General features: G+C 42.5%; 2 protein-coding genes and 1 long non-coding RNA gene across 3 annotated transcripts; 1 reads left to right on the top strand and 2 right to left on the bottom strand.

The window, feature by feature from the left end:
* Window positions 1-1,102: 1,102 nt before the first annotated feature.
* slc35g1 (solute carrier family 35 member G1) lies at window positions 1,103-10,682 on the bottom strand. Its single transcript, XM_056577411.1, has 5 exons — window positions 10,157-10,682; window positions 8,298-8,508; window positions 7,113-7,247; window positions 5,988-6,184; window positions 1,103-4,995 (listed from the first exon to the last, which is right to left on the bottom strand). The coding sequence occupies exons 1-5, from the start codon at window positions 10,623-10,625 to the stop codon at window positions 4,586-4,588; spliced, it is 1,422 nt and encodes a 473-aa protein (XP_056433386.1). The 5' UTR covers window positions 10,626-10,682; the 3' UTR covers window positions 1,103-4,585.
* Window positions 9,836-15,546, top strand: LOC130371584 (uncharacterized). Its single transcript, XR_008893207.1, has 3 exons — window positions 9,836-10,222; window positions 10,393-10,509; window positions 10,650-15,546. It is a non-coding gene; the product is annotated as an uncharacterized LOC130371584 (long non-coding RNA).
* Window positions 11,097-25,121, bottom strand: lgi1b (leucine-rich, glioma inactivated 1b). The gene is made up of 10 exons (XM_056577410.1): window positions 24,500-25,121; window positions 24,136-24,207; window positions 22,056-22,127; window positions 21,824-21,895; window positions 18,130-18,201; window positions 17,061-17,230; window positions 15,865-16,029; window positions 15,314-15,534; window positions 14,676-14,922; window positions 11,097-14,099 (listed from the first exon to the last, which is right to left on the bottom strand). The coding sequence occupies exons 1-10, from the start codon at window positions 24,697-24,699 to the stop codon at window positions 13,750-13,752; spliced, it is 1,641 nt and encodes a 546-aa protein (XP_056433385.1). The 5' UTR covers window positions 24,700-25,121; the 3' UTR covers window positions 11,097-13,749.
* Between the last annotated feature and the right edge of the window lie 6 nt (window positions 25,122-25,127).

Here is a 25,127-nt window from a genome sequence, read left to right as displayed (position 1 = left end):
GTCCTTACTCTTACTTCTACCGCCCTCTAGTGGAAAAGAAAATACAATTTAGGGGCACAATGCAAGCACAATCAGAGTTAATAGCCATGCTCTTTTAATGAGGGGCAGATCACCAAACTTGGATAGAATTATGATGTAGTAGATGGTCCAGATTTTTGAAGCATTTTGTTTATTTTTAAAAAAAAATATATAGGATTTGAGTTACCATGTACACCCTATAGACAGATTGTCAGATGATCGATTTATTGATTTATTGCACTCTAACAAACCACAAGGGGGAAATTATTTTGTCACCAAGCCACTACACACAGCAATATACATGGACAGTACAGTAGATACTACAGGACAGTAGATACATCAAGACAGGGCACAGTACAACATACACTATGCACCACATAGACACTGAACATGCTGCTGTAGAGGGTTAAAAGCACTAGAAAGATCTAAAAACAATATTCTCACAGATGCAGCAGTCGGCTCTAGATAACTGTGCACCCTATGCAACAAGTAAAGGAGTGCATCATCTGTACCTACCCCCCCTCTAAGCAAGTTGAAGTGGGTCCTGAACTGACCCTAAGATGCCCCAGCACAGTCCTCTATAAACCTGTCATCACATGTGAGATCAACGCAATAGGTCTTTAAGGACCTTAGCATTAGTTGTTCTGGCAAAGGTACAATACAATATGTTTTCCAGATTCCTGGAATTTCTGACACCGACAGAGACAAGGAATACATATGATGTAGAACCCCGCACAGCTGATCAGCTCATACTTTAAGAACGCGTGGAATGATCCCGTCATGGCCAGGGGCCCTATTGTTATGAAGCCTCCTAAGCTGAGAGTTTACCCCCTCAACAGTGATAGTTATTGTGGGCAAAGAAAAAGGGCCAGCCCCATCTTCCTCCAAGGACATTATGGAATGTGTTGGTAAGTGATTATCTGAGTTGAGAGTAGAGTCAAATCAAAAGATGGGGGTGGTCCCCATGGGAACCTTTTATTCCTAGGTCATGAAGGAAACTTAACAAAATCAGTTTAATTGTTACTTGTCAACTATAACCTCAGAGCAGAACCTATAGCCGCCATCTAGATGTAGTACAGGAAAGGTGTCGGTTATCAGTTCTGGAGACCCGGATTGAAGTCAGGCAACGCTATCTCCATTTATTAGTGTCATGTAGAAATGTAACAATGTCTAATTAAGATACACAGTTAAGGCCACAGAACCATACAGGTACAAAATTACGTTTTATTTTATTCATGAATCACAGAAATGTCTAAATAAAATCCTTATCACCATGTAGAAATATATACATCTCAGAATATATTTAAAATCTAAGACAATATAGACACACTAAAATAAAAATTCATAAAGGATGGATACAAAAATATTAAAAAACAGATTCAATATTAATTTGTAAGGCTTGTTGGTAGTTAAACAAGCTTAGGAAGTAATTACCTTAAAACCAAATGTATATCAATACAAGATGGGGCAATTTACTTTGTAATTATTTGTAATTTTTCTAGTAAAAGCAATGTCATACAAGATCTTCAAAAATGTTGAGAAACTTTAACTACAATTCTAACAGTGAATTCTGTGAAAGGAACGGATGAGTTGGATATAAAGTCACAACAATGCTACCATGAATAAGGTACTTTTGAGCAGCTACTGTAGAATAAATATACATCCGTCAAAAATAGTGTCAGTCAATAAAAGCTATTAATCAACAATACAGCTAAAAAGAGCTGAATTAAGAGCTGTATAATGATTATACTTAGTTTTTCACTTAGCCAACTAAGTGAAAAAACGAATACAACCAAAATATTCAGAAACACATTGTAAGTTACTTGCATAGTGCACAGGTAGACGTCTTTTAAGCCACAATTGAACTTCAAGTTTTAAAAACATAACTCTTTGAAGAAGGTGCTTTAAATTGAGCATTAAAGGGGTTTTCAGTTCGATTTTGGAATTTTATTCCAAAGTTCCAAAAGCACATTCCAAGGAAGTTGTACTTTTTGACCAGGAATTCAATGGCGGATTCCTGATGACTTGGAATGTGTGTGAAAAGCAGATCTACAAACTTTTGTGAGTTCAAGTTTGATTCCTGAATGACATTCAAAAGAAAAATAGAAAAACTATCACAGTGAGTTATCATTTCAACAAAAACTCACTCCAAGAGCCAAATCAACACATACATTTGACAGAAGTTCAAGTTCAAGTTGGAGCTAAGACTTTCAGACTATTAGGAACCACTTGGGTAACCATTGTCAACTCTATAGAGATGTGAAGTGGGGATAAGCATTTGATAGCAAGTTATTTATTTAACATTACCTTATAAATTAAATATTAAATTTCTCAAAAAGTTTAAGCACCATTAACATTACAATCGAAATTCACCCATAAATAATCAAGGAGTCTCTGACGATTATATGGTATGTAATGAATTAGTCATCTTGGAAAATCAGGATTTTTCCTTACCCTTATGACTCAATAGCACAAATAATATAAGGATGGCATAGATTTGAGCCAATCAAAAACAACAACGGCAATACCCTGTGTGACCAGAGAAGGTACTGTCGCGCTGGTTGTTATTTTTGTGTTTGGTTACTCTTTAAAATGAGCTCTTTAGCTTATTAGTAAACTTTCTTTATCAATAAAAAAATATGCTGAAATATTAATGCATTAAAACACTGGACCACAGAAATATAAATCGTTTTTTTGAAGATCCCAGAAAATACATTTCGCTACGATAAATGTTGAACTATTATACAGCACTTATATTAAAGCTACATACAAATAGGACTCAAATGTTTTGTGAATAAGGTCAAATAAATACTATGAGCAAAATGTCATTGCTTTTAGGTAATATTAAAGAAAATATAAGGGTTGTCTGTTAATTCAATGTGTTTATCGGTGATGTCACGACTCCACATAAAAATTAGCACATCTTACTATAGATCCAATCCTTGATGAAGCTGAGCTTGTTGTTCCAGTGTGAATGTATGGGTGTATATATATATATATACATATATATATAAGTATTCACCGATGTTGCAAAAATGTTTTCCTTCTACTGTTGTACTTCGACCACTGCACCACTTTAGTGTTATTTTCAAGTAACTAAACCATAACTAAACTGATTATGGTGCTGCATTCATTTTGACATAAAACCTTCTAAATGCTTATCAATTTAGATGAATTCTAATGAATAATTTGAGTTTCCAAATTCTGTCTTAGATTCTACGAATATAATTAGTGCTTGTTGGCACAACTATGAAGTTTACTGTAAATACTGGAAGGATATACCTTTTGAAAATGAAAACACAAAAAATCGTTCAGATCAAATCAAATCAAATTTTCTTTCATTTAAGATAGACACTTATTTAAAGCTGCTGTATGTTTGATTAGAGAATTTGGGTTCAAATTTGTAGCGCTACATAAAAAAGGACAGAATAATATGGTTTTAACAGAGCAAAGCACACAAAGAGTGCGAATGTAGCGTTAGTTTCGTGTAGCATTCAAGTACATTTTCAACTCGGAAGTTCTAAAACATAAATCAACAAAATAAATAAGGTTTCAAGGCTTATGCATGCAACTGCTTTATATATAGAAAAAATGGTTAAAGGGGTGATATCATGCCACCAGGTGTGAGTGTGATTAGCCATTACAAGCCGTTGATGGATAGATAGCCCAGCCCACTGGGTAGGCAGGTGCACTGACCTATCCAGCACACATCAGGTGGACACGCCCACTAGTGATGTCACTAGGGCCCAGGGAACGGCCGATTTTAAAATAGCTTGTAATGCCTAATCACACTCACAGCTGGTGGCCCTTTAATTATTAGGTTAGCTAACTATTAATACTACTAAAACTTTGGTTTCACTTATCTTGGCTCCCTGACAGAGGACATATGCTCTAATCGTTATCTGGCACGAGGTGACTTTTTATTACAGTTGGACGTACTTTAAGAGTTCAATGGGAGGGGCTGGTTTCCACGAAAAATGGCATTCAGTTGTATTTCACAATGTTAGAACAGTAAGTTAGCGAGCAACTAACTGGCACATTAAACTAACGCTTTCAGCATTGACCTGCTCTTAACCTCTCTTTACTTAGGTGATAGCACCCATTTTGGTCATCACGGTTTTAAGCAACAAAAACGTACTATGGTTCCCCAAACCGAGATAACATTTTATGAATACAATTGCAAAAAAGAATACACCTTAAACCATAGGTTAATCATCTACCAAGTAAAAAGATAATAAATATAAATACTTTATATTTGCAGTCTTTCACTAGATTCTTTTTAAATTGAAGACAAAAAGAGATTCTCAACGATTTGGACCAGGGATAGTACAGTTCAGCGATCAAGGCACTTTCAAAATAAGAACAGCGTAAAAGTAAACTATCGATATCGTTCATAAATGTAAAGACACTACCTGAATACTTTGTTTTAAAAGGGTCTTCTGTGCTATTGCTCCGGCCTCACTCCAACGCCACGTAGGGCGCGCTCGTGCCGAGATCTGCTCCCGCCCGGGTACCGGTCGACGTGGCCGCGCTCCTCCCCTCGTCCCTTTAGCCGCGGGCCGCCGCGTCACTTGTGAGTGTTCCTGTACCACTTCCTGAGCACCACGCCCACCGTGCTGAGCACCACGCACAGCGCTCCGCCCAGGCTCCACCAGGAGGGCGCCCGGCCGAAGAAGACGAACTGGAAGACGAAGGCCAGCAGCACGTCCAGCGTGCGCATGAGGGCCACGGGGCCCGCCTTCTCGATCTGCAGGGCCTTGGTGAGGAAGGCCTGGCCGGCGATGCCCAGCACGGCGATCAGCATGAGGATCCAGCGGTCGCGGCCGCACGGCGGCAGCGCCCACTGGCCCAGCACGGCGAGCACGATGAGGCACTCGGCCAGGCCGATGACGGCGTAGTACCACACCGAGAGGTAGTAGTGGACGCTCTTGCCCATCTTGCGCAGCACCACCATGGTGCACGCCGCCCCCATGGCCCCTGAGGACGGACCACCGGTCAACTGGGTATACAAACAAAGCCCGACCAACAGCGGCTATGTCTGTCGGCGGTGGTGGTTTCGCTTTCAGGTTACTTTTTTTGGTTGGGATAATCCGCAACTCGGGGCAACGTTGTAAAACGGGGTTTCAAAGCTAGAATCGGTCCGTAACGCCTTACCGTTCACTTTCGGGACCTGGTGGTTGGGCCTGGGCAATAATGCAATATTATCCTTTATTTTCTTTGAATGCTATGATATCATCTGGAAAACTTATCAACTAAACTTATCAGGAATAAATTATGTCGAGGAGATATGCCATTTACGTGAGGCATTTGAACATTGAGATTAAAAAAAATGTTTTGTACTTCTAGGAAGGATGCGGGAGTTATGATAATAATAATAAGACGCATGATAATAATGAGTGATGTTGTTCATGAAATGAGCCACACACACACACATCGTATTATGATGAATCCTATTACATCTATCTCTGCCCAGACGGAGCCCCACACATCCACACACGCCTCCCTGCTGGCGTCACTTCGTCTAGACATCTGAGGCCCTTTGACGTCTCGAAAAGGTCACAGCTTGAGTTTGGTGCAGAGTAGAACGTGTCGGTGTACACTGGCAAAAACGTTTTGCACCTGTCTTGTCCAAATGACCAAATTATGTCTTATTTTAGTGTCTGTGACAATATGGTATATTACTGTATTGGACATCGTAAAAGCCATATTGCCAAGTTTAAAACCCACATAAAATGACTTTGGGTTCACAGTCCCTTTAAGAATTATCCCAATATGAAGTGTGAAACTATCAAGTTAAACTTGCTTAAACTATACCGGCCAATCTCCAGACACTTCAATGTAATGACCCGGGGTTAGACTGTTGAGAACTGTCATACGCATTTTGTGATATTCATTGATATTGTGTACAATTCCTCATGATTATCAATACACTGATCCACAGCGCCAGGGGTTTTCCAACCGCATCTCACCAGCGAAGGCCGCGATGGTGCCCTTGATGTGGTTGGTGTAGTTCCCCTCGATGCCTGGGGGGCGCTCCCCGAAGAGGAAGGGCGGCCGGGCGATGAGGATGACCCCGGTCAGGGTGAAGACCGTGAAGAAGCAGTCCCACAGGGTGCACTTCTCCTTCAGGAAGATCCACGCCAGCAGGGCCGTGAACACTGGGTTACTGAGGACGGGTGGTGGGTGGTGGGGAGGGGGGCAAAGGGGTAAGGGGTAAGGGTCGTGGTACGAGTAGGCGTGAAGGTGGAGGTTGGAGTCGGGCGAGGGAAAGAAGAGAGAAGAGAGAGAAGAGAGAAAAGTTAAAAGGTGGCAATGTTGCACATGTTCATGAGGGGGCGATGAAAACCAGCTTGTCTTCCTCATTCCTGACTAAAGGTCTTCCTTGTTACCGGTCTGCGTGGTATGACACAGACAATGGATTCTTTCTCATACCAGGAAATTACACCAGAACAATTCTCCAGGAAGGAGTACCAACGGAAAAAAAAACAAGGGAGGGACTGAACAGACCCAGCCAGGCATGTGATGAGGACATATCAATGTGTGGACCTATCACTCAGTATTAAAAAGGTTGTGGTTGTGTTTTGTGGTTATGTTGATGTTTACGGTTCTAAAAGGTTACGCTTTAGGTTAGGGATGGTTACATGTAGGTAATAGGCTAGAGAGGGTTGAGTGGAGTAAAGGTTTAGAGTTGGTTAAGCGCCCTACGGGAGTGCCATTGAGACATTCTCATGAAACCAGACGGCTGCTGCTGATGTGTCGCATCGTGTGTTCCTCTGATTAGTTTTGGTCTCTCTCCCATTGCGTCCAGAGGTTCCAGCCTTGTACACACTTGCGACTTGGTCTTGTGCTGTCAGGCTAATCCATCGGCTGATTGTGAGTGAAACGCTCTTTGAGGATATCTGTTATGGTTGATTGAGAACCGGCCAGACATTTGTGCACGCATCGTTGACAACTCTATGGTGGAGGGATGTAGGAAGGGAGACAGTACCCTCGAGGTGGTTCAGGGTTAGGGTCAGGGTCAGGTGGTTCAGGGTCAGGGTCAGGGTCAGGTGGTTCAGGGTCAGGGGGTCAGGGTCAGGGTTAGATGCTCTCACCTGAACATGATGACGGTGGCGTCGGCGAGGGGCATCTGCTGCACGGCGTAGAAGAGCAGGATCATGGCGTTGGAGCCCAGGAAGCCCCGGAGGACCAGGAAGATGCGCTTGTCCCGGGGACCCAAGAACCCGGTTCTGGCGGACAGATGGGAGATGGATGGATACAAAGAGGGACGGATGGACGGACAGATGGCTTAATACATCGATGGAAGGACCTTTGGATGGATGGAATGATGGACAGATTGATGAATGGATGAATGGAAGGATGGGTGGATGAAGAGATAATTGAATGGATTAGGGAATAAAGGATAGATGGATGATAGTCTGATCTGAGAATGAATGGATGGAAGGTGTGTACGGTAAGGTAAGGTAAGTTTATTTATGTAGCCCATTTCATACACAAGTGCAACTCAATGTGCTTAACAAAAGATACGATGATAACAATTATAAAAACACAAAATAGTAAATACAATCAGAAGAGGGAAGTGTGTGGACGATGGATAAACGCAGAGAGATGGATGGAAAGACAGATGACTACATCAATATTGCCCAATGCTGAGGATAGGACTGCATGGATGGAGAGATGATTGTATGGAGGGAGGGTATGTTGGATTGATGGATGATATGAGGATGAATAGATGGATGCTTTACAATATAGGTATAAATATCAAGTGTGCATCAGTCAATATCTTCAAACAGAGTACTGATAAATGAATTACCTATTTCATATTTTGAAGTACCGGTAGTATATACATGCACACTATTCTTTATTATTCCTGCTATGCCAGTCCCTGATAGGATTACCCTTGCCTTTTTGCAAAAACTTTATACAGAATGTACAGAATGATTGTACAGATTGTACAGAATGACCATGTGTTATACCACACATTTGGTAATGGAATCCCTTCACTTTGAGGATCAACTTCAGCAGGTCATCCTTGCACATTCCAAGGCGCTATCTTGCGCTTTCCCCCCCATTCAAATCAGAATGGCAGCGGCTGGCTTCCCTACTCTGCTTTACTCATTTCTGGTTAAGAAGTACCACCAGGGTGAGCTTGAACTTGGTGTTGAACTTATTGTGAATTCTAATTCACACGCTTGAACCGCACCTTTTCAGCCTATTCCAGGTACAATACCCTCGTGGGGTGCCATGCTGCATGGTAAGTGACCGTGAACAGTGCTCACTTGTGGTAAATGAGGAGGGGCAAGACGAAGAGCATCTGGAAGAAGCATCGGAAGGCGCTGATCTCGATGGAGTGGACGTCCTTGATGGTCTTCACCAGCAGCGCGATGATGGAGAAGAACATGGTGGACAGGAGGCCGTAGAACAAGCCCAGGCCCGGGCATCTCTTCTTCTTCCCCTCCGCCTCCTCCTCCACCACCGCCGCCACCACCCCTGGAGGAATGACGAGAGCACAGAGGGAGGGGGGCGAGAGGAAGGATTTGAAATGTACGGTAACTTCAGACGAATGTGGTCATGGGACAAAAGGAGAGCGAGGGAGGGAGGGAGGGAGGGAGGGGGAGAGAGCGAGAGCGCAGATTTATTACAATGACCACCTGGGCGTGTGAAGGTATAAAGAAACTACAGAAAATACCAGGATTTAATCATTTGGCCAGGGCCCCCTGTTGTGTTTGTGTTTGTGTGCGTGTGCGCGCACGTGTGTGTGTGTGTGTGTGTGTGTGTGTGTGTGTGTGTGTGTGTGTGTGTGTGTGTGTGTGTGTGTGTGTGTGTGTGTGTGTGTGTGTGTGTGTGTGTGTGTGTCATGAAAATCATTCATTGTTTATGTACACAACTCAGGTTATACCTCTCCATAGAGCTCTTATTATCATGGAAACCGAGGCAGTGACTGTGTGTTTAACTCAATGTGAGTGTATCAACATGACTCCGGGAGAGAAGGGTAGGCTAGACACTAGGGTGGTGTGTGCTCATTAAATCTACCTCAGTCTAAACCACTGTATTATATTCAAACGTAAACCTGCCACAGCCTAACTAAATACATGCCTCAAAATCTATTTTTAGTTACAGTAAATAAAGCAAATCAACACTTTCAACTTATTGACTTAAACTGATTTTGTCATCTCCCAAATACTTTGACTGTCTATAAGATGGCAGAAACTACAGATTCGTATCTTAGAGTAGTACTGTACTAAAGTCTACCCGTGTTGTCAAAAGATCACATCAAAACCTCACCAAATGTTCTTTCATCATGCAGGGATGTCACCTTCTTTTCAAAGGTTACAGCACTAAAAGTAAACAGACCTTGCTGTACTGCTAGACAGAAAATACTTCTTGCCTTTTGTTGATAGTGTAAAATGATTCTAAATTATTATACTTTTAGCATATTATAACCTTATATGATATAACATGTTAATAGCAACTTACTTCTAGGTGAATACAACTATAACAAGTATATTTGAATGTTTGCAATGTAGAGATATCTTTTTCAACAATACAATTAGAGAAGTCGAAATACTAATCATAAACTAAGATATGAGCCTAATAGTAATATAATCGATGATGAATATTACTATTGTTGATGAACGCATGATAAAAAAAATTTTGGGCTAAAATTGAATTGAAGTGAATATTCCCAAGTCTAATGTGAAGTTTTGCCCGGGGCTAAGGCCCTGTCCCAGCAGTCTAATGGGAAAACTGCACAGTCATCCTTTCTCCTGAGGGATGTTGTAAACGTAGAAGCAGCCTCACACTAGCCCATCCTTGACCAGTTATGGCCCTTTAATAACGTCGTCAGCCGTCGTTAAGATCATAGTTTACTACAACCACCCTGGATCCCTGCCCTGATCTACAGCTTTCATTCTGAGGGTTATTATTATAAATCGATTGTAATAACCTACGTCAGTTGCGCAACGTACGGCAGCGCCTGACGTAGGTAATGTTGGTTCTCTGACCGCGCGTCGATCTCCGATCTCCTTCCACCGCAAAGTTACACAGTGGATACAAACTAATTCAAAAGTATATCCCGATTATTTCGCGGTTGTTTTATTATTATTAATATTCTTTATTAAAAGACAAGCCAGCATACCGTTCCCAAAGCTGTCTCCTGGATGCTTCTGGTCCTCGCCGTGCCGGTTCGTAAAACACATCACAGGTGGGCACAGTCTTCTCTTCTTCTTCCTTCCTCTCGTCTTCGCCTTTTCCTCATCATCAGCATAATCAAAGCTTGCCTCTCCATCGTCATCATGAGGTCGAATATGGCTGTTCGTTTGCAAACTAATCCTCTCAGCTGCACATTCAACATCCTCATCTTCGTCTTCGCAGTCGTGGCCAGCCTTCTGGAAGACCACCGTGACGTCCGCCTCGGCCCGGCGGGGGACGACGCGTAGCGCCCGGTCCTCTCCTATCATCTGATCGCCTCGCTCAGTGCGGTCGTCCATGGTGAGGAGTAGCGGCTGGACGGCAGCATGCCTTGGGGAGACTGACTCAGGCTTCCGTGGGAAGTACTCGTCTCTGGTTAATGTGTAACCTTGGTGGCTTGTGCTAATGAGTAGCATGCGTTGTTTGCTTTGTACCTACAGGGGGCAGAACGAAAACACAACCCGACTCCTGCGGGACAACCAAAACTTTCCCTCCTCTCCCTCCCTCCCCAGTACCCTCCCTCGTGTTTACCCTATGAGTTCTCAGGTTCCCAGCCAATGGTTCCCACACAGCCCAGTGGCGTGACACCCCACTACATAGGATAGGATAACACTCACAAATAGGGTATTAGGATATCCTCGTTTGTCCTGCTTGTTATCTCTTTTCATTATAAACTATTAGATTAAATTATGATTCCCAGATGGGATATTCGGGTGAACCTGCAGAAAGCATGGCTACAGGACAGAAGTGGAATTGAAAAGAAAAATGCTAAAACACATTTTTATAACAATATAACATAGAAAATATTTATATCATTACAATTTGAGTAACATAAATGTATATGAATGAATGTAGTCAATATCAAAAGTAGAAGTTGTTATTATTGACAATAATAATGTTTACTGTATGATAGCCTACATTATTATTAACAACCAGGCCTATGTTGTTGTACCAAAAGCGCATGACAAATAAGTCTATAAATCCAGCCATACATAGTACACGGAAATGTTCTGCAACAAGATATCCAAACAGATTTACATTTGTTTATTTCAGACATTTTATAAACATGATACGACAGATCAAGTAGGACTATTAACAAAGAGCTACCAAAAGCTATTATATTTTCTAGTACATTTTTGCTAAATCTTGTTAACACAAAGAGGCCTATGAGTGAGCTAGCATACTAGTTTGTTGCATGTTATTCAAGTTGTTCTCTATCTAAATGACACGTATGAAAGTCAAACCACTTGAAATATAGTCCCATCTATCGTCATACAAAAGCAGTATCATATAAATTACTTTACAAGCATTATAAAAACGTAAACAATTAATTTGGCAGATGGACTTGGGTGACCATGTTATTAACAAAAGGAGTGTGTTGATGTGTGCGTGTGTGTGTTTCCTCAAGGTTGAATGAGTTTGACGTGTGAAAAGATACAACAAACAGCGGTTATTTTACAGATAGGCTTACGAGTGTAAAGACAACAATTGCTTTGTCTGTGGGGGAGAAAGGGGGTGAAAGAGAGAGATAGAGGGCTACAGAGGGCGGCTTCTAGCACACGGGCCTCCCTCTGGAGCTTTCAGTGTTATTGAGGGTTTCTGTAGCATGAATTCTTCTAGTTGTGCTGAAGTGCACTGGTGGAAAGTCCTAGACCAAGTACAATCCAGAGATATTCATAAGGTGCTTAAGGAATTCAATTTCATAAGGATTTAGGGAAATACTTTTTTAATCCACTTCATGGTTAAGAAAATATTTGTACAAGGGATTGGCCTGTATTCAGTTAAAATAAAAACGGGATTGGCCTGTATTCAGTTAAAATAAAAACCCGTATACATACTATTATAGGTGAAGCAAAATAGGATCCTTGACCGACAGGTCTTACTTTGCATAAAAAAATAGAATGTGACTTCATACCAAAACATGGAGGTTACAATATTAGTATTTTTTACTTTTGATACGCAAGCATTAATTGTGTCAAAGGTTTTTAGGGTAGGGTATTTATATGTCCACTACATTAGGATAGGAATACTTGTCCGCCACTGCTAAATAATTTCCATGACAGTTAGCCAATATTTCTTTAGGTTGTAAGTCTGTTCAGAAACAGGTCTAGATGTTTGCCCAGAACCTATTGACAGAATAAGCTCCATGTTGAGTATATATTTGTGTAGGATTTAAATAATTGATTAGATCAAAGGTGCCATCTACAGTACAGCCTCCAGTCAGGATGAAAATACTAATATTTGAATATACTAATTCAAGCTCCTTTTCTGGTCTTAGACAACGAGCAAACACATTAATAAATACAAATAAATGCCACTAATTAATGTAAATTTACTGCAAGATTATTTGACATTTGTTTCAAAATCGAAATGCTGAATGTTGTGTATTTCTCCTTAAACTGTGATTAAACATTTGGAGACTAGGTTGGACGTATGCGTGAAAATATGTCACACAGGATATTTGATCCTGTCCCGGTCCAAATAATAACTAAATAATCATAATCACATAAAATCAAAAATATTTATGATCAAATATTTTGACTAAATAGGCCTCATCACAGAGGTTTAATAGTAGGGCGAACACAGGTGTATCTCATGATGTTATTGTGAGCACTATATACTGCTTCGGCAAGCCTATACAGAGTAATAATTGACTTAATGAGATACACCAGTTGTTAGCCCTACGAATACAACGTCTGCCTATAATAGCTATACTGCCCTACAAATGCAAACTGCAGTATCCGCATCAACAGCGACACAGAAGTGTTGTGTTGTAGGTAGATGAGACGAAAGACAATTACTAAACAACGATTCAATCAGCATATTGATCACAAAAAATGAAATCCCAAATAATTTTGACCCATGACCCCAAAAATACAAAGACTGTACAACGGCATTGTGCAGTAACTGGTGTCTCGATACAGATGCCTTGAAAAAAAGTATTTCTTGCTACATTCTATTTGGTTTTAATCACTTAATTTAGAGGTCTGAATGTTAAAGAATGTAGATTATGAGATTAAAAGAGACAGTGAAGTATTTTGTTGGAAAATCCACTTAAATTCAGTAAAACAAAGATCACGTATTAACCTCTTCTTCATCATCTTATTACATTGTATGAGAATTTTGCCATAATGTGCAGATACTACGGTTTGCCTTTAGAGATTAATGTGACTATATCAGTATATGTATGCATTATAAGACAACTCGGCTACATACCTGCCATGGTTACTAAAAAGCTCTATATTGATATGGTTTCAATGTTTCTATAGGGAGCTAACACGGGCTGCAAAAAGTGCTTTAAATCTCTCCTTACCTGCAAGATAGTCGGTTCGCAATTTTTATTAAAAATAAGCTGTCACCAAATCAGAAAGCAGTTATACAGACCAAAGAGAAATTGCACAATATTTGCTTAGAAAAAGTGAATTGCTGAAACGCTCACCGTGAAAGGGAGGTTCAAACGATCCATTCGACATTTCATTCAAGAACAAAACATCTCATACACACACTTACCCCAGCGGTAAACATATCAACTCATAGCGATCAGTCGCTGAGATCAATCATGAGGTGCTGGTAAATCTGGGTCTTCCCCTTGAAGCTGGATGACAGCAGGAAGTGGCGGTTGTCAACGGCGACGGTGGCGAAGGCGCGAGGGGCCTGGATGTTCAGCTCCTGCGAGTGGACGAACTGGCCCCTCACGGAGTCCCACTGGTAGACCTGCGTCAGTGAGTAATCACTGCCCAAGATGGCGTACTGCCAGTTGCCGACGGCAACGGGCTGGAAGACCATTGAGCCTCGGGACGGGAAGGTCTGGACCTCTTTGAACATGGCGCCGTCCCAACGCATCACCTTGGAGTCGCCAATGAATCTTGTCAGGCAGATAAAGACCTCACCTTCCAGGAGATAAAAAACACTGGTTAATGCATTGGATTCGGAACCCAGAGAATTTGTCTTTAGGAAACACACGGCCTGGGGCCGGAGAGACGGCTGGGCCATGCTGGGAGTCAGCGGTTTTTCTGCCAGGGTGTTTGAGGGGAGAAGATATAATGGAAGTTTAACTCTTTCAAAAAATTAAAGGAACTACAATTATTATTCTGGATTTTTGTGGGCGGGAACTCTGGATTATTCTCTGGCACTGGGTTAGGATGGTTATGGGTTTAGAAGGGGTTAAAAGTTATTCTCAACATAGAGTTCTGCATAATATCATGTGGAAATCCATCTTCGTTTCTATTCTATGTATTTCCGCCTCAACTCTTTTTGGAACAGAATATGGCCACACATAGTAAGAAGCTGTGAACAGAATGTGTCCGTATTCGATTAATAATATATGATATGTAGGGTATTACATGTTGATATAAGATATATTTGGCCCTTTTATCAGAAGTGGCTTACTATACTGGAGTATACATCCCAAAAGCAGGTGGTGCGTAACACGTCGTTTTTATTTGCCGATGCAACCAAAGTCTGACCTTTGATGCGGAAGTGTTTGACGGAGAAGACGTCCTCCATCTCGGGGATGTCCGTGCGGCGGTCGAAGCGCTTGTGGCCGCGGTTCCACTGGTACACCACGGGCCGCTGGGAGCTGCTGGACAGGATGAGGTGGGCCTTGTTGGAGATCTCCACGTACTCCACGTCCGTGTCGCGGTACCACGGGTGCAGCGACTGGTGCGAGTAGAAGCCGTTGCCGTTCCACTTGTAGACTGTGGTGGAACCGGCCTGCCAGGAGGTCAAAGAGCTTGGTTTTATTTTGTTTGAATCCGTTTGTTTTTCAGCCGTTTCATGCTAGCTTTATTTATTTTACGTGGGACACTTTTCTTATTGTATAGAAATATGATGACACAATCGGTCGTTAGCCAGCATGGCTCCAGCAACCATGGTGCTAGCCAGAAAGATCTTAATAAGTAATAGACGCGCTCATCAGTTGTCAAACTGTTCAACATCTTCACTGTGCTTCCCACAAATGTCCCTTGTAGGGCGGGGGTAGAATGGGGGTCTTTCAAATAAGTGGACACCACGAGGTGATGGCCAGCGTTGACCCTTTCAGTGGAAAGAATGGTGCCCTGTTTCTTCTAACAAAAACAACAGAAATATGAAACGTGTCCACCACCTTGGAGCTGTCGGCGATGACGAAGAAGAACTCGCCGTCCACCCTGAAGGCCTCCACGTCGTTGGGCTTGCGGATCTTCAGGATGTCGATGTCCTGGATCTTGATGAAGCGGTTGGCTGACGTGTCGCGCTTGTAGATGTGAGAGCCGCCGAAAAGCTGCGCCACGACGACAAAGAGGGCGCCATCGATCACCATGGGCTTGCACACCACGATGGAGGTACCTGGGAGAGAGAGGGGGGCGTAAAGAGAGAGGTAGGGAGAGAGAGACAGGGAGGGGTGGTGATGAGAGAGAGGCAGGGAGGGACAGACAGGAAGGGTTGACGCGAGAGATTATTATTAGTTAAGCTGCTGATATAGCGTCTGGATTGCAGGGCGACAGCCAGCTCGTCAGGAGAGGTCAGGGTGAGGCGTCTTGCTCAGGGACACCTCGGCACTCTGCTAGGAGGAGCCGGGGATCGAACTACCAACCTTTTGGTTACTAGCCAACCCGCTTCACCTCCTGAGCCACATGCCGCTCGACTTGTGCTACATTGTAGTGCTTTCTAAGAGACCTTCGATGGTGTCGTAGATCCTGAAGTTCATCTCCACGTGGTCCCACTCCAGGAAGCTGCACGTCCCGGCGAAAGGCTGAGCGAACACCACAAACTGCTCCCCGCCGAAGGAGAACGCCTCCACCGAGATCGACTCGAACTTCAGCGCCTGGTAGGCGGCAAACTCTGGAGGACGTCGGGATAACATTTAGATGGTGAGATAAGATAACAATGATAACATCAAGATAACATCAACACAGAGATATCACAGAGATAACAACAATATAGCAACGCAGCCAAGTGGACTGCTGTACCGTGTGTCCTGTTTGTAGGATTCTGTGTATTCAAGTGTCCATCATTATGAATCAGTGCAGCCTCAAGCCACAACGTGGAGCTTGGTGAAGGTATTCTTAGCTATTTCCCTGTTACATTAGTGTGTGTGTGTGTGTGTGTGTGTGTGTGTGTGTGTGTGTGTGTGTGTGTGTGTGTGTGTGTGTGTGTGTGTGTGTGTGTGTGTGTGTGTGTGTGTGTGTGTGTGTGTGTGTGTGTGTATTTGTGAGAGTCAAATGCATTAGAGTTTGACAATATTGAGTTAAATTATATATTACAATATTGTTGAGCATTCTACTGACAATCAATACAGGCTGAATAACAAATGCATCAATGCTTGGATAATGTCTTAATGGACAAATGGATGGAGGGACAGATAGGTAATAAGAAAGATAGATGGATAGACAGATAGGACAGTGGATATACAGATAGGACAGTGGATAGACAGATAGACGGATAGATGGATAGACAGACAGATAGATAGATAGACAGATGGGTGGATAGATGGATAGACGGATAGACAGAGGGATAGATAGATGGATTAATAGACAGATAGAGGGATAGACAGATAGATGGATAGACAGATAGATGGGATGGAAAGAGGGATGGATAATTGACTGAATGCATGCATGCACGGATGATAAATTAATGGATGGGTAGGGGAAGGGGTGTAGGTATATAGTTACTAATGTGTTATGTTAACGTTAAACTCGTTATGAACACGGTGTGTATATGAATATTATATTTTATTATTCCAGCGTATGCCAGCGTTTCCCTCATTTTCTTTTATAAAATTGGGAATGCGTAGTTTTCCAAATCGTCAAGGTGTGACAGGGGCTTTAGATTAAAGATGGACGGGTGGACGGACGCTGAAAGGGAGGGCCGACCTGCTTTGATGCAGTCGAAGGAGGCGGCCACGAGGTCGTTGATCTTCTGGTCTTGGTGGCTGGAGGGTCCGCTGCACGAGATCTGGTCCATGGTGGCGTTGGTGTGCAACATCCACTCCACCAGCCACTTCAGCTTACAGTCGCACACCAGGTTGTTGCCACGGAGATCCCTGGAATTGTCAATGAAGCAATGAAGCATCCTCATGTCAAGCACTGTGATTTGCGATAGCTAGTAAGTTCAAATCAGCTTCTTCATTTCTTTCTTTCAGCTATTTCTTGTATGTTATCCTAAATATTTGGTATTGGTATTTTTCCTGATAAGAAGCTTTCTCTATTTACGTTAAAACCACATACCATGCAATGAAGTCAAACATTGACTATTGTTTAGGTAAGCCTTAGAAAAAATGGCAGAAGGCCCAGCAGGGTCGCCAGGGGACAGACATCATTTTTAATAGCGTGTTGGGAAGCAGACTTGGTCGTCGTTTTCTTCTGTTTACAAATGGCGGTTTGAGTAGCGGTCGGGAGCAGTTTAAGCAATATGCGGTTTTGGGTGAGAAAATACCATAACTGCGCAACACTAATACACACACCATCAATGGTCAATCTAAGTATCCCTACATGTTATCAGTGCACTAGACATGATCAACTATTTAATCACATAGGGGAAACTCATGGCATGTGAAAGTGAGAAAAAAAGAGAAAAGAAGGGAAGATTTTAACTATAATAAAGTTTGCATAGAATAAATACATTTAAAACTTTACATTTTTAAGTGGGTGTCCACTCAACCAACTATAACTTCAGTGCGACACCTAATAATCACACATCTTCTGTCTCCACGGAGACAGAAGATATGTCCCACTACCACTGTTCTACTACTCTGTGTATGACAAATTCTCTATAAATCTTCTTCTTTTGGTTGTGTTCAATTGTTATCTACATGTGTTATTAAAACACAAAAATCCTGTGATTTCTCCTTTTGCCCCTGGATTTCCCATTAGGGATTAATAAAATATTATCTTATCTTATTTTAAGAACAGGTTCCCATTTTAAATGCCAGATCGTACTCACACTTTAGACAAGGCGTCCATTCCTTTAAACACATCCTTGGGCAGCGTCTCCAGGTTGTTGTAGGCCAAACTCCTAAAACACACACATCATCCCACGTCATAATGAGGACAATATTTGAGATTAAAATAGTCATATACTGTCTATAAAAGGATTAAGGAAATACTATGGAATTCATTACATTAGCGGCCTCTCGTTGCCACAGGTGGCATTAAAGAGTGAGTATGTAACAAGGCCACCAAAAAAACAAATTACGAACAAGTAGCCTAGCCTGTCAGGTCAGGTTATAAATGGGAATTGTTTTGTAGCTGATAAAAACACAAACACAAAATGAAATCGGTTTCCTTTACTCAATATTATGTGTGACATTCCATCATTGGATTTTCCATTGGTCTGCACTATTCCCTGCAACAGTGTTGAATAGATTGCTTTTGTTTTAAAAACGTTTTACCCTACATACATTTGCACAAAAGCAAAGAATGCAGTGAGAAAATTTACATAGTAGAGCTTTAAACGAAGACGGTAAGGCGACTGAAGGAAGATGCTATGAAAGAGAATGGACAGCTCTTTTTAATGGAGAGCCAAAGATCGGGTTCAAACCAAGTGCATAGAAAGAGAAGTTCCCCTTCAAGAAAGAGAGTGTTGAAAACTTTCTTTGTGATGTCTTCTGTGAAATGTACATCCTTTAGGTCTATATTGGCATACCCATCAACCTTATAGGCCTAAACTTCATTATTTATTAGTGTTGTATTTCTCAGCACTATGTTCTATGGTAACATTGATCTTAAATAAACTTGAGGAAATGTAGCCCATGAATTCAACCAGGGTTAGGGGTTATCTGTTGAGCATCACAACACCAGGGTGTCTCAGACAACACCAGACAAGGTCATGACCTTTTGAAATGGATTGGACTGACTAATTTGGACACGATCCAGCAAACACTGGCGTCACGGTAACCCTGGAGATCTGAATTATTAATCTGGGAGTCGGTGCTGAGGAGATGGAGCGAAGGGAAGAGACAGAGAGATAAATAGACAAAGACAGAGACAGAGTGAAACAAGTGCAGGAGGGCTCACAGAAGGACGCTGGATCCCATAAAAAAAACATTCCCCAGTTCGCCCGATAAAAGACAAGCCATCCATTTAATTCTAGAGAGCTGGAGCTCGGCCCAGGACGAGACGGAGATGGAGAAGGAGAGAGAGAGAGAGAGAGAGAGAGAGAGAGAGAGAGAGAGAGAGAGAGGGCGAGACAAACACACAGGGAGAGAGAGGGAGATTCAGACAGAAAGAGAGAGGACAGGAGGGACACACAGAAGGACACTGATGAGATTCGATTTTTTTCAAAAAGGTAGCCCTCTAAACGTCCTCCTGCTAGCCATCTTGTCTTTAATCATCTTGGGGCTGGGCCCAGGTCTGGGGGAAATGAGGCTGGGAGGGGCACCCCTGGCAGGGGACATGTCCTTATAGCAGTACAGGGTCTTAGTATGCCTGCAGTCAAGTGTCAAGGGTTTGGAGGTGTGGGGGACTCCAGACAGACAGGACTTGTCAAAATGTATCTAATCTATTCTCCAATCCAAATGCGTCACCATCTCTTTGACTGAAAGATTAAATGTTTCTGAAGGGCCCCCTGCTAGGGGGAGGGGGGGGGAGCTATTAATAATTCTGCATGTAATTTTCTTTTCATGTAAAAATGTTGATCATCTTCACTCACAGTTAAACCTTGAATAAGATGCAGTCCTTAAACACATAATTTGTCTGTAAGACGTAGGTTTGAAATTGCTAATGTCTTTCCTTTTGTGCCAGATCAAAGGTTTCCAAGTGCACTATATTTAGTATGGAGCTAAATAATATAAATAAGATGACCAATTATCTTATGTACGAGTTGGAAAATGTTGTGCTTGATTTGGAACTGTTGTGCAACACTAGGCAGTCCAACAACTTTTCAAACGCAACACATGCTCTAGGTGGGTGAGAGAGGAGTTCCCGGTCAGAGTTTAAGGTTACAGCCGTGTTATCCAATATAGTCCTAACCTTTGGGTCAGCCACCTTCTAAACTCACTGCAGTGTTTACAGGTAGAGCTTACCCAGACCTGACCTTGAGACCTGCCGTAGCTGCACAAACCACAACCAACATCTGATATACGTAAATAAGCTGGAAAAAGTTACAAATCAATGGAAATAAAATGTGTGAATGTTTACATCTTGTGGATGTCTTTACTGTTTTGTTTTTTTCAATAATTCGAATATTTTAACATATATATTATATTCAGATTTATTGTTTTCTATGAATAATGTTGTTTGTTTGTGGTTGCTTTTGAAATTGTACAGCCATAATAACCTCCAGTGGAGGCAGGCCGCAGGCAGTGTGAACAGAGCCTGGCCCACAGAGTAATAAAATATAGAGGGAGCCAAAGACGTCAGCCTGGCTGCAGATGCACCCGGGGCCTTCTGAAGCCAAGGGGACGTGTGTTATGCACGCACACACACACACACACACACACACACACACACACACACACACACACACACACACACACACACACACACACACACACACACACACACACACACACACACACACACACACACATACAAACAAACACACACATTAACACACACACACACACACATACAAACGAACGCACACATTAACACACACACACACACACACACACACACACACACACACCACACACATAAACACTGACACTCACACACACTTTGAGTACGACCAAGAGGAAGCTGAACGGCTGAGTTTGTGGAAAAATGTGGGCTGCCTGCCTCTGCTTCAGATTCAAAGGGCATGGAATGGATGGATTGGCTTTTATTGTCAGAAATACACTCACATTGCCAAATCACAAAAAGTATTGCATAATAAAAGTAAAATAAGATGCATTAATTTGATCTAAACTCTTCAACACATTCAGACCAAACAAAGTGGGCGGAGCTCACCAAAAAAACACAACCACCTCTATTTGATTTATTACTCCTTGACCTGACTAGTGCACTGAACCCCACCACTAGAAGCTAGTTGCTAGCATGTCTGGCTGTGACCAGTAGGAGCCAGCCACAGCCCTCACCTTGGCTAGCATGGCTGGCAGATGTACTGCATGCCTCTGCATTTCTGATGAGGACAACATGGACCGGACACAAAAGCCAGAAGGACACTGATACTCAGGAAAGACATTGACAGAGTCCTGAGTCCGTTTGGTGTCTGGTTTTAAAACAGGGGTTACGCCAGAGCACTTTCACAAGACAATGCATCGTCGGCTTCAGCTGCCCGGGTGAAGAGTTCTGTATGCGTGATGATGTTCAAGAGATAGGACTCATAGGATGGAATAAGGAAGGAGGAATGGAGGGTGAGAAGGAAGGAAGGAAAGAAGGAATGATGGAAGGAAGAAAGGTAGAAATAAAGGAGGAAGGGAAGGACAGAAGGAATCAAAATAAGGTTCCATAGTAGGGAGGAAGGAAGGACAGAAGGAAGAAAGGAATCAAAAGAAGGAGGATATGAAGGAATTTAACATGAAAAACATAAGTAAGGAAGTAGCTTAGTCAGAAGTGGTGATAAATAATGTAAGGATGTAAGCTTACCAACAGACAGACCCAAGGTAGCAGCAGAATACATTGAAACCATTCCCGATAATAACTACATCCTCATGAAACTAGCAGTGATCATTATAAAGACGATAATGACTTACAGATGGATCAGGGTTTTCAGACCTCGGAAAGCGTTGGGGGAGATGGCCTCAATCTTGTTGTTTTCAATAAACCTGAAAAGTAAATATAACTGAAATATAACTTATCAGGCTTTATTACGTTTTCTCTGAGTTCTTGGACTCAAGATTATCAATGTTGGAAAGATTGTGAGAAGATAAATATAGGCGGAACAGAGTCCTGTGTTTGTGTGTGTGTTCATTCACGCAAACTCACAAGTACTCGAGATGTGGTAGACCCTGAAAAGCGTCCTCGTCGATGAAATCAAAAGAGTTTGCGGTAAACAAGCTGGAAAGAAAGAAAACATAAATCATTCAAATGTTGTTCTTCTTTCTTCTCTACTGATGCATGTTGTGAAACAGTTCAGACTGTAGTAGCTTTGACACATCAACAGAGTTTGAGAAACTGTTATCTAACTTTAACTTCGTCTACGAACTTTGCATTACTATTTGAATGTGAATCAGAAAAAAAGGTTAAATAGAGTAGAATAGAGACTAAAAACATAAAAATGTATGTGGAGAATGCAACTTTCTGAGCAGATTTTCAGCATTTTTTGTTTCCAGGATGTGTTGGATAATGTCATTTTAATGACATTCCCCCACTAAGCATTAGCCCATTCTAAGGACAAAATCATTCTGCTGAGGGTGACATGAAATTAAATTGCACTGGAAGGTGCAATGCACTGTAGGTGCACTGGAGCACTATCCCTAATAAGAATTGTCTTTGTGGAACCAACGGTAAAAGTCTGTCTGGATGGCAGCCATTAAAGAGACAGGTTTCTCAGTGTGACTGTTCTCGTTCATTTACATTTATATCATGGAGTATAAAACGATTTTGAAGCTGGCACAAAATCTGAAAACACCAGACAGCTGCCAAAGAGACATAGATAGAGAGAGAAAGATAGATATGAGACTGAGAGGGAGGCACAGACAGACAGACAATGAGAGAAGGAAGAAGTAGAGAGATAGAAAAAACATGGGAGTGATGCTGAGACGGAAAGAGAGAAAAGGGAAAAAGGAGAGAGCATGACAGGGAAAGGAAAGAGTGAAAGCAGCCCAGAGACAGACAGACAGAAAGGAGCACACACAAGCAAGTATTACAGAAACAGAAACAACGAGACAGAGAGACAGACAGAGACAATTCAACACTGAGAGAGACAGAGACAGAGAGACCCTCAGTGAGAGAAACAGACACACAGACAGGGAGACACAGACAGAGAGACAGAGACAGGTAGAGAGAGACACAGACACAGAGAGAAACAGGCAGAGAGAGACAGAGTGAGACAGAGGCAGAGAGACTGAGAGAGACAAAGACAGAGAGACACAGACAGAGAAACACAGACAGAGAGAGAAACGGCCAGAGCCAGATAGAGAGACAGAGACACAGAGAGACACAGAAAAAGAGAGACAGAGAGAGACAGAAAAAGAGAGAGACAGAGAGGGAGACTGAGACAGATAGAGAAAGAGAGAGTGAGACAGAGAGAGAATTGGTCTTTCAGAGCTTGGTTTCAGTCTTAACCCAACTCCTGTGGTCCAAATTGTTCTTCACACTCCTTGGTTAAAATAAAACCATGCTTTAGCTCTGCTTTGTTCAGAATACTTCTTTCTTCCACATATGTTCAAACGCATTAAAGGGATGTCACAGACAGGGACCGCAAGCCAACCGAGGAGCTGGCGTCTAGTGGTGCGGTGTGTGTGTGTGTGTGTGTGTGTGTGTGTGTGTGTGTGTGTGTGTGTGTGTGTGTGTGTGTGTGTGTGTGTGTGTGACACACACACACACAAACACACAAACACACACACACACACACACACACACACACACACACACACACACACACACACACACACACACACACACTGTTGTGTGTGTGTTTGTGTGTTGGTGTGTCACACACACACACACACACACACACACACACACACACACACACACACACACACACACACACACACACACACACACACACACACACACACACACACACACACACACACACACACACACAACCATATGGGTTTCTTATATAACCCTGACATCATTACAAAGACGTTTTATATCAGGCTGGATTTAGAACAGGCTTGCTTTGACAAGGACTTGCTTTTGATGTCTTTAATGTTGCGTCTTTTTAATGTTTGTTTGCAATGGGTTACATATCCTCACAAACCTAAGGTGCAACCAAGTGAAAATATATGATACGGTTAGATTTCTGTGTTTCAATTGGAATTTTAACGGTTGGTTATAAGTTTATTTTGGGATGTGTAGTTTATGCAGGTTGGTCTTTTTGTTGCCTACTCACAGTAGCTGCAGGGCTGGGGTGTGGACGAAGCTCCCGGCGGTGATCTCACTGAATCCGGATTTGACAAAAGATCTGAATTTAAGAAAATATCAAAGAAGGGGGTGGGGGGGGGAGTGGGGGTGACGTGGGGCCATGGGGGGGGGGGGGGGGTCAAATTATCCTTTATCAATAGGGATAAGTCATCTGGAGGTCAACAACCAAAGCTCAGTGGACACTTCCACAACAAACTAGCGAGGGAAATCAAGAGATTGAGCAAAAATAGGGTCAGCCCATGAAACTAAACCACGACAACACAACGAACAATGAAATCTCGGTGCAGCGCAATGAAACAATGAAAGGAAAAGTCGGTTCCCACTTGACTTACAGCGACACCACATCGTTGGGGAAGGTTTGCGGGACGGACGTGATGTCCTCGCACAGTGCGTTGTCCTTCGTGCAGGTGCATCCCACCGGGCACCGGGGCTGCCTCAGCCTCCTGCCTTCGGTGAGAGCCAGAGCCGCGACGCACACACATAAACACACTGTCCATGCGCGACAACTCACTGTTCCGCCAGAGTATCCCATTTTTTTTTTTTGCTTACCACGTTTAAAGTTGGATTATTTCACATTAAAAGTATCAATCTTTTTTAGGAATTTATAAAAATTCCAGAGAAAGCAGAAAAATTGTCCCGTTTCGTCGTGTGTCTCCCGGTCCCTGGAGTTGTATTTATGCCCTCGTATGTAGCCTCGGTCCTCAGTCTCTATGCCTCCTGCGTCTCAATAGGAAGGCACCAATCCAAGCGATTCGTTCTGCAAAACGCGGGATTAGAAGCAAAGGAACATACGGAAGAGGGGAACAAATAATCTTCTATTTGCAGAACAAAAAAGAAATTGAGTCAAAAGTGAAGCTCGGTTTGCAGACGTGTGATGGTGTTGTTTCTATTGTCTTTTCTTTGCTTACTTTAGGCGTAAGCTCCCCGGAGACAAGAGAGAGACAGGGAGAGAGAGAGAGA

The sequence above is a fragment of the Gadus chalcogrammus genome, chromosome 18 (genome assembly GCF_026213295.1).
Source record: "Gadus chalcogrammus isolate NIFS_2021 chromosome 18, NIFS_Gcha_1.0, whole genome shotgun sequence".
Classification (NCBI taxonomy): domain Eukaryota; kingdom Metazoa; phylum Chordata; class Actinopteri; order Gadiformes; family Gadidae; genus Gadus; species Gadus chalcogrammus.
Note: the sequence above shows the minus strand (reverse complement) of the source record. Positions and strands in the feature narration are given on the sequence as shown.